We start from the raw sequence: 15,492 nt of genomic DNA on the forward strand, positions 1-15,492 counted from the left end.
GATTTTAAGAAAACTTTTAAGATAAATTACTTAGTGTAAATGCTATTAAGTCCAAATGCAATTTGAATAAAAGACCCACTGTTTACAAGTATATAAGTGGTATTAACATGATTTAAACTGACATGTGTTTCTGTTCTATAAAACAGGTCTTAAGTTTTTAGGGTGAAAATGATTACAATGCAATTAATTCCAATGGCATTTAAGAGTACAAATAGTTTTAAGCATATTAATCACAGACAGTTATTGTTATGAGAGGGGGTCCTTGGAAATCTTTCTCCGCTCTAAGGGGTCCCTGGTCCCAAAAAGTTTGAGAACCCCTGGTCTACAGTATCAAAGGCAGCTGTAAGATCTAGCAGGATCAATACAGCATTTTTACCAGAATCAACTGCCATTAAAATGTCATTGAGTACTTTTAACAAGGCAGACTCTGTGCTATGATGGGCAGTAAAACCTGATTGAAAAGGTTCTAATAACTTGGCTGAATTTAAAAACAAATTTAATTGAACAGCACAAATTGTTCTAAGAGTTTTGATAAAAATGTTAACTTAGAGACAGGCCCAAAATTATGAAGGCAACCCTCATCCAGACCATGTTTTTTAAGCACAGGCTGAACAACCGCATGCTTAAAACTATTTGGGACTACCCCAGTGTTCAAAGATGAATTAATCAAAACTTGGACACTGGGGCCCATTATAGGAAACGCAGCCTTAATAATCTCTGAAGGAATGACATCAAGTGGTGTAGTAGTTATCTTCATCTTGTTAACCAGCTCGTAAAGGTCTGTTAAAGAGACGTGCTTAAAATGATTAAAATAAAGTGGACTAACCAACGAATTCAAAAATTGATCTGAAAGATGTAAAGTGAAGGATGAACGAATAAATGTCACTTTATCAGCAAAAAACTTTAAAAATTTCTCACAGAGTTCTGCCGAGATTTCCCCATGAAATTGGCAACTTGGATTAATTACTGAATTTATCGTAGAAAATAAAATCTTAGGTCTGTGCGAGTTTTTATCAATTAATTCAGAAAAGCAATTTTGATCTGGCTAACTTAGCAGCATTCTGAAACATAATCAGACACTCTTTAAAGATCTCAAAATGACACAGTTAAACGATCGCGCTTCCATCTCCTCTCCGCTTTACGACAAGCCTGTCTGAGAGAACGAGCGTTGTCGTCCAGCCAATAATAAAGTTTTTGCTGTGGTTTCTTCAACTTCAAAGGGGCAATAGAATCTAAAATATCGGAACAGGCAGCGTAGAACAGAGAAAGTAAATCGTCAGGGCCGCAGGAAGACTCAGCATTCAAAATCGACATTTCAACAGTATTAGATATATATTTCTCGGTAAACTGAGAGGCGATACGTGGGTCTATAAAGCGAGAAAAAGAGCTGGCAGGCTTCTTAACAACGGCAGAGCTCATAACAGGGATCGTAAAAATAATGGGCTTATGATCAGAGAAGGAAGCATTTTCAACAAATACATTATCTACAGAGGTCCCGTATGACATAATAAGATCAAGTGTATGACCACGTACATGTGTCGGTTGGTTCATATATTGTGTAAAACCAAATGAGTCTAGAACATTACGGAACTCAGCAACCAAGGGACGACCGGGGCAGCACACATGTACATTAAAATCACCCAATAATAACATGCGATCATACAGCAGAACAACGGAAGTTAAAAATTCTGAAAAGTCACTTATAAATGCACTGTCAAAGTTAGGTGGCCTATAGATGAGAGCGCAGAGCAGAGCAGAGGAAGCAGACTGTAGTGCCACACAATGTACTTCAAATGATGATTAGCTCTGAACAGAAACTGAAAGTATTTTAAGTGATTGTTTAAAAACCATAGCGACGCCACCACCCCTACCAGCAGACCTAGGGGTACTAATGAAACAACAGTTCGGCGGTCAAAGTTCCTCAAAAACTGACAACTCACCAGCACTGGCCCAGGTCTCTGTCAGAAATAAAATATCCAAGTCATGTCTGGTTAAAAAGTCATTGAGGATAAAAGTTTTGTTGCTGTGACGATGTTCGGCTGGATTGCCCTCGAGTGTCACTAGAGGGTGCTCCACCCCTGCACTGCCTTACCTCGGACTAATCATGCACACACCCTGAACTGATTTCACACACACCTGTTTCCACTGATCACTCTCACACCTGCATTGAGTTCCTCACGCAGCTCCACACTCATTTATACTCCACTCTAACTTTCACTCATTGCTAAGTCTTGTTTTACTGTTGTGGACATCACCAAGCTTTTCCTAGTCTAGTCCTGTCTGTGTATCTGACCCATCGCCTGTTTTCTGGATTCCGTCTTGTCTGCCGCCTGCCTCTGTCTTCCCGCCTGGTTATCGGACTCTGAGTATTGCCTTGTCTCCTATGCTGTGTTTGCTGTCTGTGACCCTTGCCTGTCTGACTACCCTCTAATAAACTCACGCTGCGTTTGGATCTACCTGTGTCTGGTTGTATCATGACAGAAGACTTAGCCATAAACAGATCCAGCAGCATGTCAGCCTTGTATGCCTCCCAGTCAGCCAATGCGGATCTGATCGCTGTACACCGGGATCAGCTGGATCAACTCACCTTGTCATTGGAGAGGTTGGCCAAGATGGTTCGCGGTCTTCAGGTTTCCACACCGGTACCATCGCAGACTCAACCTGTCTCCACAGTTGTCAGCCCTGAGCCAATCCCAGTTCCACGCCAAGCTCTCCCGGTAAAATTCGACAGCAAGGTTCCACGTCGAGCTTTTGCAGCAATACTGAACACGGATACGGGAGCTGAGATTATGCGACTTCGTCAAGAGGATCGATCGATTGAGTGGTATGTCAAAGAGTTTGTTGAACTGGCACGTTTCACGATAATGAGTACCGAATGTTTAATGGTCTTTTTCCGCAGAGGGTTATCTGAACCGCTCCAGTCACTGATGCCCATTCATGATCCCCACGGTAATTTAATGCAGTATATTGACATGGCCCTTCTACTGAGTGGTTCTGCTCTCGCTGTGAGTAAGATGGAGAAGGAGCTCCACGACGCCGCGGCATTCACCGAACCAGGGTATAGTCATGTCACTCTGGACGAGCTGGAGAATCCTCACGTCACACCTACCATCAAAGCTGCCATCGGATCGGTCTATTGCTACCCAGGACTGGTTTCCAGCATGGCTGATCCTCCACTGATCTCAACGCGGAAGTCCATAAAGGTCGCCGTTCCAGGGTTCCTTTCTGCCAAGCCAGAGCTTCACGTCAGCCCCGACGAGCCAGAGCTTCACGTCAGCCCCGACGAGCCAGAGCTTCACGTCAGCCCCGACGAGCCAGAGCTTCACGTCAGCCTCGACGAGCCAGAGCTTCACGTCAGCCCCGACGAGCCAGAGCTTCACGTCAGCCTCGACGAGCCTGAGCTTCACGTCAGCCTCGACGAACCTGAGCTTCGCGTCAGCCTCGACGAACCTGATCTTCGCGTCAGCCTTGACGAACCTGAGTTTAACGTCTGCCGTGACGAACCTGCGCTTCACGTCAGCCCCGACGAACCAGAGCTTCACGTCAGCCTCGACGAGCCAGAGCTTCACGTCAGCCTCGACGAACCTGAGCTTCACGTCAGCCTAGACGAACCTGAGCTTCGCGTCAGCCTCGACGAACCTGAGCTTCACGTCAGCCTAGACGAACCTGAGCTTCACGTCAGCCTCGACGAACCTGAGCTTCGCGTCAGCCTTGACGAACCTGAGTTTAACGTCTGCCTTGACGAACCTGCCCTTCACGTCAACCTAGACGAACCAGAGCTTCACGTCAGCCTCGACGAGCCAGAGCTTCACGTCAGCCTCGATGACCCAGAGCTTCACGCCAGCCATGACAAGCTTGAGTTTCACATCTGCCTAGCTGAACCAGAGCCTGCTACCGAACTGCCAGAGCCGCCTGCAGCCGAACTTCCGAAACCTTTAGTGAAGCCTGCAGCCGAACCCCCGAAGCCTCCAGTTCCAGTCTATGTCCCCGTAGGTTCCCCCAAGTATTTTTTGGAGGGGGGCAGTAGAGGCCACGAAGGGACAATGAGGGGCGTGCCACCGTGGTCTCCTGAGGGCTCGTCTCTGCCGTGGCTGCCCGTGAGGTCTTCACACCCAGGGAGGCCTGAGGGGGCTCCACCCTGGCCATTGGTCCATCCTGTTCCACCCTGGCCTTTGGCTCATCCTACTCCGCCCTGGCCGCCATCACGTCCTGCTCCGCCCTGGCCGCCATCACGTCCTGCTCCGCCCTGGCCGCCATCACGTCGTGCTCCGCCCTTGCCGCCATCACGTCCTGCTCCGCCCTGGCCGCCATCACGTCCTGCTCCGCCCTGGCCGCCATCACGTCCTGCTTCTCCCTGGCCGCCATCACGTCCTGCTCCGCCCTGGTCGCCCACGCTCTGCGGCCCAGGCCCGCCTTGGCTACCTCCTTGTCCCGTTCTCCTGCACGGGCCTGGCCCTCCGTCCCTCCCCCAGGATCGTCTTCACTCTGCCCCCCACCTGGATATTCTTTGGAGCGTCTGGAAGCCGCTCCTTAAAGGGGGGGTTATGTGACGATGTTCGGCTGGATTGCCCTCGAGTGTCACTAGAGGGTGCTCCACCCCTGCACTGCCTTACCTCGGACTAATCATGCACACACCCTGAACTGATTTCACACACACCTGTTTCCACTGATCACTCTCACACCTGCATTGAGTTCCTCACGCAGCTCCACACTCATTTATACTCCACTCTAACTTTCACTCATTGCTAAGTCTTGTTTTACTGTTGTGGACATCACCAAGCTTTTCCTAGTCTAGACCTGTCTGTGTATCTGACCCATCGCCTGTTTTCTGGATTCCGTCTTGTCTGCCGCCTGCCTCTGTCTTCCCGCCTGGTTATCGGACTCTTACCCCTTTTCCACCAAAAAAGAACGGGTTCGGAACTGGTGCTGGTTCAAAGTTGGTTCGGAGTTGGTTCAACTTGCGAACCTCCTCAGAACCTGTTTGTTTTTCCACTTCTAGAGCGCCCAGCGAACGACGTCGTTACGTCACTGTGTACGTCGCTTTACGTCTCAGCTAGAAACGCTTGCAAGTACAACATTACTTTGGGATTATCTCTAACTCGTGAACCAAGAAGGCTTTAAAAACAATTGAAATATGTAAGTCTTTTAATCTTTTCCTTTGATATGTAATCGTTTCTGATTAGTTATGTACACCTGTCTTGTCTTTTTTTTCTCTCCGTTTATTTGTTCTATTTTGTGACTGTTTTCTTCTTTGCTTACATAATGTTTTCAATCAATTTTTTTTTTAAAAAGCTAGAAACGCTTGCGCCAACTTCAAGCATAACAATTACAATGGCGGACTACATCGTGTTTCTGCAAATGTTTCTCCTGGCTTTGCGGTCAGAAAAGATGTTTAGGACACATCTAAACCCGCCCCCAGCCCCCGACGTAAGCATGACGTGGTAAAAGAACGGTTCTCTGGTTCTAGTCCAGCAAAGAGTTGGTGCCGCTTTGGAACCAGTTTTCCTGGCCGAGAACCGGTTCTTTGGCTGTCGAAACACAAAGAACTGGTTCGCGCGCAGGCACCGGCTCCGAACCGGCTCTCAAAACGCTTTGGTGGAAAAGGGGTATCTGAGTATTGCCTTGTCTCCTATGCTGTGTTTGCTGTCTGTGACCCTTGCCTGTCTGACTACCCTCTAATAAACTCACGCTGCGTTTGGATCTACCTGTGTCTGGTTGTATCATGACAGTTGCATATGGATCTAGCGTTAACTAGGGCCATATTCAAAGGAGGCTGTGATGACAGAGCAAATCCAAATGAACAAAATCCAGTTGACGTAGATTTTGACAGTTCACTCCTCTCCGGCGAATCCGTACTTGCGGAGAAGCAGAGTATGCAGATGACTGAGAAAAGTCCGGGAAAACAGAAAGATGAAAAACATAACTATATTCCCATGAGCGCCGGATCAGGTGAAGACCCTCAAAGTTCATGGTATCCAAGGCACGCTCCGTCGAAGAATTGATTGCCCGTCTGATTCTCACTCGAACACCACCACGGCAACCTCTCTTCCTGCGGCGCTTCCTAAGAGCTGGAACGCAGCAAGGAGGCCGGCGAGCGCACTCCACCTCAGGTTGGCAGAACGAGGATCGACAACGAGAATGCAGAACAGGACAAAAACCACAGTAATCTCCCATACAGCTTTGTATGTTGAGCAAGGCTTGACGATCGTAGGTCAGCACTGAGACTACATGGTCCCAATGCAACACCATGCATAAAACAAACACTATTGATGCCAGACGAACAGGTACAGGTACAACAAACTTAGACAGACGAGGAAGACGGCAAGCCGAGTACACTGGCGCCATCTTGTTCCCCATGTCCCCCCTGTCCCCATAGGAAATTACGCCCGTGGTCTTAACACACCACACACGGCAGGAATATCTGATCAGATTATTTTACGATAATCGGAGCATCCTTAAGATTGTCAGAAGGGGTAAATCGGGGCTGAAATCGGCCTAATTATCCTGCCGTGTGAACCAGGCTTTAGACTGTGTAGTTTGTCACAGTGTATGTTATTCACTGCCAGACATGTTTATAGGGCTTGAAATGGAAACACAGAATTAACCATCCTGCAGCCATTGAACCTTGGAGGAAATAGATCCTGTGCTTTCAGTCACAGATGCCTCAGTTTAGATGTTTTACACCAATGGCCCTTCAGTCGCTGTGTGAGAGTGAAATCGTTTCTGAGCAGTGGGTTTCCTCAAGGTCTTCCTTTAGCTTTACTCTTACAAAAGCGTATAGGTACTCGGGTGTGAATTAGAGCTATTTTATAATCCTTCATCTTCAGTATCTCATTTTAGATATTTTCTCTAAAAAAAGGGGAGGTTTAGGGAGTTTGGAATGGCATACTACCTACTATTTTTGGAAGTCCCTTATCAGTCCCTCATGCTCGACATGACGAAATTGTGATCGCCTTGAGAGACCTTCGAGAGTATTAAAATGAGACAATGCACATTGGCATACGATAATTGTATCGGCTGCTCTGCTTGCAGCGTGAGCATATAACGAGCAGCAGGTGCGTCGCGTATTTGTCTTTCGCTTTGGAGCCGAGCGGTTCTACTGTTCCTGTTCAGTTCAAATCTAGACTAAAAACACATCTCTTCAACCATCGGGTGACCATCGGGTGCGGATACCTAAATCAGATAACATTAGGGCGGGTGGATGATTTGTTTTCAAATCAGGTTGTTCATAAAAGCCGAAATGTGTCCAGATGTAGGCTTTTAAAGTAGTTGGAGCATTTTTTATTACTCACACTTGCGTCAAATGAATTGCATGCTGTGTGGCCAAATGTTTCTGCATAATGGAGGTAGTTCCCTTTGAAATTGAAATTTTACAAGTGTTGCAAGTGACCGTATTGTCGTCTTTTCGCGTGAAATATAACCAAAACAACGTAGCGCGTGTGTGACGTCATGACACATTTGCAACGAGCGGAACCGATAAGAGGAATCGTTAAGCAAGCATGCTAACGGTTCCAAGGAATCGGTTCACTGGGCACCGGTTCTGAAGAAGAACCGGTTCTCGAATTCCCATCCCTACCTGTGCCTAGACATGACCACAACGCATCCCTGTAGAGTCAGCAGAGATTGTGTCAACTAGACTCTCCCCTGTGAAGGCCTCATCGACACGACAGCCATCGGCACTGATCCTCAACAAACTCGTCTCCATACGCGCGTGATGACTCCGATCTTCAACCAGATGAACTCCATAATATAATGTTCTGATCCAATCTGACTTCTGACCTATAATGTTGCCTGAATCATAATCACACACTGTTCGTTCGTTGGCCAGAGGAGAACTGCCCCCCGACTGAGCCTGGGTTCCCCCGAGGTTTTATTCTCCATTCTGTCACTGATGGAGATTTGGTTCCTTGCCTTTCTTCGCATTTGTCGCCATTGGGTTTTGGCTTGCTTAGTTGGGGACATTTCATTTTATATTTAACAATATTATTACAACATTATTTTCCTGTTATCTCTGTAAAACTGCTTTGAAACAATCTGCATTGTAAGCTTTCAAAAGTAACTTTGTTTATTCCAGCCTTAAGACAATGTTATGAACAAAGCACGCCACAGCCAAACTTTATGGTATTAATGTATAAAAACCTACAACAGATTTTGTGTCTGTCAGATCCCTGACGGCGAGACATTGTATAATGAACAAATAATTTAAATGTATGGGAATACCTAGTAAAATAAAACAATACCTGAATTAAAAATGGAAGCAAAATCTCAGTCTGAATTTATAATAATTTAAACTGGTGTCAGAATAAACCCCAGAGCTAGAATGAAATAAAAACTTCCCAGAGCTAGAATGAAATAAAAACTTCCCAGAGCTAGAATGAAATAAAAACTTCCCATAAGCACAAGAAAAAGACATCCCCTGGGAATACTTTCTCCCACGCCAAAGGATTCCATCATTGGGCCAGTGGCTGCTTCATACATTTCTGACCACAGCTGTGAGGAAATTTTGCAGTGACGTCAGTTTCAAAATATGCCTAAAGAAGTTGAACCTTATACTAATGCTGTCAAAGAATGATACCACTCTCACAGTACAGTTAAAACACACCATATAACCGATACAGAATATGGTTTAAGCTACTTTATATAGACAAGCAAATGAACGATTAAACATTTCCTTTGACAGTTAAAAAATTAAAAATAATGCAACTGCACCATTCAATAAATTGAGCTTCCCTTTAGTCAGCGACCCTGGTAAAGCTTTTTAATTTTTTTCATCGACAGGCCCAGGACTCAAACACTCTGCAATGCCCAACTGGACCAAAGGTATGAGTAAAATTTAGAGAGAAAAGTTGCCCACGACAATGCCATCATGTTTGCCTACTACTTTGCACAGTGTTAATTACAGATAAGTAATTCATATCATATGATATCATATTATTGTGTGAATAAACCATTGACATCAATACTGATGGATGATCAGATAATGGTGGTGGTTTCCTTTGTCTGAATTTGAAACTGAATACGGAGGTAGGTTGTTTTTAATAGTTATACCTAAACCATCAGTAAGTAAGAAAGTAAATAATCATTACATAACTTCAATTCCCTTTATGGTAAAAACAAAGTCCTGATTATCTTGATAGTACTACAGATTATTTATCAGATTTTCTTGTGGTGTAAGGTGTGTTAAGAGTGACTGAATCTGCAAGGAAGAATCAAGTCGGAGCCGCCCCGATCGCGAATTGTAAAACTTTAACATGAATATTCAACATTCATCTGTTGTGTGGGGGGAACCCCAAGAACAAAACGCACACACACTCTGGAGATTATCACGTGAAACGAAACAATACCAAATCAGAAAAACGAGCTGACAGAAGACTCACCTTCAGCTCGCACTGTAACATGTAAAGTCCACATTCACACCATTTCCATGACTTCATCAACATTTTCTTTTTCCCCCCGCGAGTTTTCTGTAATAAGCAGTCCATACACTATAAGCGCCATTACTTCTTGTCGGTCTTCCGCCATGTTTGTTTACCTGAAAGTCACGTTTGATGCAAGAATTCCCATTTTAACGACTCTGTTGTTTGTGAATCGAATCTGTTAGTGTGTATTGTGCTTTCCTGGTCACATCACACTGCACACAATAGAGGAACAAAACTATGATTTCTTATCGTAATGATTGTGGTCGCTCACATTTGGAAATTCTTATAAGATTTTTAAAAATCTTTTAGTGTGGCCCCAGCCTAAGTTAACAGATATGACCCAGTGCAGTTTTAGGGCTCTGTTTTTTTCAGCGCACACTTGATTTTAAGTTTGAATTGCTAATGACCCACCTGAGCACGCAAGTGTAAAATCCATTGTCCTCCATCTCTGCTGAGCGGAACCAAATGGAATCTCCCTCCTTACTCAGCCGATGACCCGAGAAGATGATTGGCTCCTCAGAATCACCCTTGTTCCTGTACCAGATGAGCCGCAGCTTGGCATTCTGGGCCACGCTATAGTTGGTGCGTATGTAGCTGTAGAACAGAGCGCATTTCACCCTCAGAGGCTCTCCGGCCAACACACGATACGTCTTCAAGTCCACTGACCAGTCTATGCATCCGTCAACTGTGGAAGAGAGAAAATTCAACAATTTACAATTCACAAAGACAAAAAACAAACAAACAAAAAAAACCTATTATATTTATCAACACGATTGCCTAGTTTCACAGGCAAGGCTTAATTCTAGTCCCAGACTAAAATGCATGTTTAAGCTGTTTTAACTGACAGCAACTTGTGCTGCCATATCTTAAAATATGTCAGTGCTATTGTTTTGTCTCAAGATGCACACCATTAATGTTGTTTTCTTAAGCACATATATAAAAGCCACTGAAATGTCCGAATTGAACTGAGGCCTAATCCTGGCTTAATCCAAGCCCAGTCTGTGAAACCAGGACAATGTTTCTTTAATATAGACTGCTTCGGTTGGAAAAAGGATAGATTTCTGGAGTCTAAAAGATACGATCAATGCCAAAAAAGTTATAAGAATGAATCTGAAGGGTAAAGTATGTGTAGATAAGTGTAGCTATGCAGTTGCTATGGTGTTCTGAGTGGGTTTTTAAAATAAAAAAAACATGTTGCTATGTCAAGGGCAGCTTCGTTGATTATAACTGCGCTTTGTGAGATCGCGCTGAACTGACAAAGCGACAGTGTTTTAGTGATTGTAAAGGGGGCGGTCTTGGCTCGCTTTCGAGGATAAATAAAACTATTGTTTTTCATGCTGCAAAGTTTCAGAAGTGACATCTACATATAATTGCTGGATTCACTCTGCACGGGACAGAAATATGACATGTTAAAATAGACTAATAAATTAATAGCAACATATTTTTGAAATTCTATTCCAATTATTGCTAAAAGTGAATTGTCCCACTGCACACTGCTATAGTGGAGCCGTTCCTTTAGCGTATATCTGCACTTACTAGAGCACCCTCAGTGATTTGATTCTGGAACCAGTCCTGCACAGAACTTCTCAATACACATAGTTTCAAAACAGCTTTACAGAAACTAGTGATGTTAATGTTTATTATACCTTAAAGTGTAATTTTCTACATTTAGCAGTTTAGAGATGGGCAATAGGACCATTTATATTCGGTGATAAAATTCTAGAAACATTCTTGAACAACCTTTATATTAACTCAATGAGCCCAACCCCAGCTCTGAAGATATGACTTTGCTCCCTCCTTAAAGGGTTAGTTCACCCAAAAATGAAAATTAAGTCATTAATTACTCACCCCCATGCTGTACCAACCCCGTAAGACCTTCGTTCATCTTCGAAACACAAATGAAGATATTTTTGATTAAATCTGAGAGGTGGATCACTGCTACATAGGCTGCCAGAGGGAATGAAACTTGACGGCCCAGAAAGTCATTAAAGAACATGTTTAAATATTCCATGTGCCTACAGTGGCTCAACTATAAGTTTATCAAGCGACGAGAATACTTTTTTTCCGAAAAAAAACACATAAATAACGACTTTATTCGACTACTCCTTTTCTTCCTTGTGGGCCTGAGACGAGAGTTCAAGAGATTTCCACGACGCATGCTCGAGAACTGAACAAGAAGTATTAGAAGAAGAACGTCCTCTTCTCAGTTCTCGCGCATGCGTCGTGGAAATCTCTTGAACTCTCGTCTCAGGCCCACAAGGAAGAAAAGGAGTAGTCGAATAAAGTCGTTATTTATGTTTTTTTTTTCGGAAAAAAAGTATTCTCGTCGCTTGATAAACTTATAGTTGAGCCACTGTAGGCACATGGAATATTTAAACATGTTCTTTAATGACTTTCTGGGCCGTCAAGTTTCATTCCCTCTGGCAGCCTATGTAGCAGTGATCCACCTCTCAGATTTAATCAAAAATATCTTCATTTGTGTTCCGAAGATGAACGAAGGTCTTACGGGGTTGGTACAGCATGGGGGTGAGTAATTAATGACTTAATTTTCATTTTTGGGGGAACTAACCCTTTAAAATTAAATATATTGGGATATTTTCATCCAGCAGGTCAAAATCCTATTTTTAATGTGTTTTAGGGTTAATGGAAATGTTTGTAAAATTACTGGATAATGTCCGGGAGTTATTCCTTTGTCCTTTCATTGTACATTTTTTACTGTGAAGCCCTGGATTTTACTTAAGTCTATATCAATTGATGCACCCAAATTTTGACAACCAAAAATGTGCAGCCAAAATGGTTTTGGAGGGCTGAAATCACTTTTAAATTAGTTTAATTAAAGCAACTCGTTTTCGTGCTCAAAACTTGGATAAACTACAACAGGTAGTCATGTCAGCTGTGTGGACGCTAAAGCTGGATTCACAATATTAACTTCTTGTTTTCTGGATTCTTTACATCTATATACTTTATTTTTTACTTTTAATATGAAACAAAGTCTCAGCTTTCAGATTCCGTTGATTCTATCACGAAATTCAAACAATAAATAAGCCTACCGTTTTGGCGCTCTTACTTTTGACAGATCGCTAGTGTTCAAGTGGCAGCGTGGATCAAACAGCTTGTGATCAACTAGGCTAGTTACAGCAATAAATAAACATGAATAAATATCAGAAGGTATGTTGAAAGATACAGTAGGTCTACCGAAATGTATAATGTTTCAGGAATTTTCTCAATCTCAACTGCAGATTGACCTCAATAGTCACTTACTGCTACATTCAGAAAAGCTAGATTCAATGTCCATAGCTCAATATAAAGTTAGCTAAAAATATTTCTAGAGAAGAACATTTAGCTAAATTTGCTCTGTACGTCTTTGCTCTGTATGTCTTTACTTAACCTGTAAGTGATGTCTTCATGATTTAATGTAGGCTATGTTTGAATAAATTTATCAGTTAGCCATCGTTTAAATGTTTATTTTTATATTGGAGTAGAAACATTTTAGGCCTAAAAAGATATTAATATTTGATATATATTCAATATAAAAACTGCCTTATGTACAATTTAGTCACACTCAGTTTTTTGAGTGTTGATTATTGAATAAAATGTATTGGTCAGTTGATTATAAATGTTTTCTTCGTTTTCCGTTTTCCGTTGTGGTTTTTGGCTAAATTATAATGTTAATTTCCGTTTATTTCAGTGCATCACTAAAATAAATTAAATAATTAAAAATTGTTAGCCTATATACAATGATAGTGAGATCCAGATCTACATTTTGTTTAACAGTAACTTATTGTCAGGGCAATAAAGTTAATGTAATGGCCAGAATAACCAACTCAGCATCTAGAAATGAAATGCTCGTTTGTTTGAAGGGACCTCCTGCTATTGCTGTTATTTCGGAGCAGCAGCACGTTTAAGAAATGTATTCCTGCAGGAATTCTATTGGCTATGTAGCCTTCACTACACAGAGGCCTTGTCTATAATGGAAGCCTATTAATACTAACAAAGAATGCATCAATACAGTGATAATTCACAGCATGCAAAAATCAATTACTTGTGTAAATGGAGGAGTCTGTATCAGTAGTTTGTTGCAGCAGGTGCACAACAAATTTTAATACATGACATCACTGCTGGTGGGAGGGGCCCCATCCTGTGCTTCGCGCAGGGCTCATAAATGTGCGGTACGGCACAGTTATAGGAAATATGCTGAAACCAGGTTGTGTAGTTGCACAGTGCAGGACGAGCAGAAAATGGCAATATAACTGAGACAAGTTTTGAAACCAGTGAAAATGACACCAAGGAATAAAGCCGCTCATACGGTTCTGCCGCTGCCTTAGAAGACGCAGTTGTCCAGAATGTTACACATTGTCATGTTTTAACTAAGACATCAAATGGGGGGTATTCCAGAAAGCAAGATTCTCTTACCGTTAAACATACACTGAACTTGGTTGATTTACCCAGACCTTGCTTACTGGAGGTATGCTGGTTCAAAAAACTCCCCCAAAAATTCATCCAACTCAGAGTATGTTCATGGTTAACATCCCAGACATTCTCAACAGAGCGACAAATCGACGAGTCACTATCGGAACGGAAGCTAAGAAAAATCAGCCATACTAATTCTTTCTTCTTATTTTGTTTAATTGTTTACATACTTATTGCATAATTGCATATCGCCACATGTTTGGTGCTGGTGAAATCTTTTTACAATCTTTTCATTTAATAACTGTGAATAAGAACTAGCAAATATTGTTTGTTTGATTATAGCTATATAATAGACTGATTAAACTAAATAGTCTAACATGGCTGTAAAAGTCAATTTTTTATATGTTTAGTCATATTGCTTCAACATTGCTTGAATGGGAAGATATATCATATGTTTTTATAATAGAAATACATTATAGCAATGAAAACGATACCTCATTTTTTAAGTCATGGTTCTGTACAAGTTAGGTACAGCACGGGGAAGTGAAACAAAACACAAAATTGCTGTTTTTATCTTCTTTTTTATAAAAAAAAATATTTAATTCTAGCTCTGGGGTTTATTCTGACACCAGTTTAAATTATTATAATTTAAAATGAGATTTTGCTTCCATTTTTAATTCAGGTATTCTGTTTAAATTCAATTATAATTAAACATTTCTTAAGGATTAAAAATATCTATCTAATGCTGTAACCTAATTATAATATTAAAGGTTACAATTAACAACAAATCTATTTATTAATGTATAGATATTTATTAATGTATATCTATTTATTTGTAGATATAATAATCAACGCTCAAATAAGTTATTTTTTTTTAAAACGTAAATTGCACATGAGGCAGGTTTTGCATTAACTTCTAAATCAAGTTCATTTTCTACTCCAATTCATTTTTGAAATATAATCATTTGCATTGGCTGCCATAACTTGTTTTCATGACAAATTTATTTAAACATATATTAAATCATCAAGACATTGCTAACACTCACAGGTTAAGTAAATATAATGAATAGGCTAATATATAGTGCATACGAAATGCTTCTTTCTAGAATTCATTTATGTAGCGAGCTAACCTGCTGTCGACACTAAATGTCTGAGGTAAATATAATGCTATGTGAGATATTATTCTCAAGCTGTTTTATTGATATCTTTGTCCGCAGTTGAAACACTGGTTCAGAGATGTAAACATTCCATAGATCGTCCCTTCTTTTTCTTCTGCGCTTTTTACTGGTAGCAAACAGCATTGCGCGCGCCCCCTTCTGGATATATATATATATATATATATATATATATATATATATATATATATATATAGATATATATATATATAGATATATATATATATATATATATATTGTGTGTGCAAGAGTAGGCCAAAAGTTGAGGTTACTTGCCCTTAAACAATCACATATAAATACAATTAAATAAAATGTATTTGCTTTCCCTTAAATAAAATAAAAAAGTCACATAACCTGTTTTCTGAAATACCCCCCTGTATTGTAAACCCCTCCAAGTTGCGGTTGTTGTTTTTGACGTATGCCGAAAGAGCAGCATGGACACTCAAATAGGATCTGAACAGTTGCGATACACAATGTGGACAGCAACA

General features: G+C 41.5%; 1 protein-coding gene across 2 annotated transcripts in view; it reads right to left on the minus strand.

The window, feature by feature from the left end:
* Positions 1–15,492, minus strand: part of il1rapl2 (interleukin 1 receptor accessory protein-like 2) — a 657,808-nt gene that overhangs the window by 197,313 nt on the left and 445,003 nt on the right. For both annotated transcript variants that reach the window (XM_077235721.1, XM_077235722.1), the window contains one exon: positions 9,831–10,104. In XM_077235721.1, the coding sequence (XP_077091836.1) occupies positions 9,831–10,104 (274 nt within the window). The remainder of the gene's footprint in view (positions 1–9,830; positions 10,105–15,492) is intronic.

The sequence above is a fragment of the Siphateles boraxobius genome, unplaced genomic scaffold, assembly GCF_051911475.1.
Source record: "Siphateles boraxobius isolate OS27281-9 unplaced genomic scaffold, OSU_SipBor_1 2, whole genome shotgun sequence".
Lineage (NCBI taxonomy): Eukaryota > Metazoa > Chordata > Actinopteri > Cypriniformes > Leuciscidae > Siphateles > Siphateles boraxobius.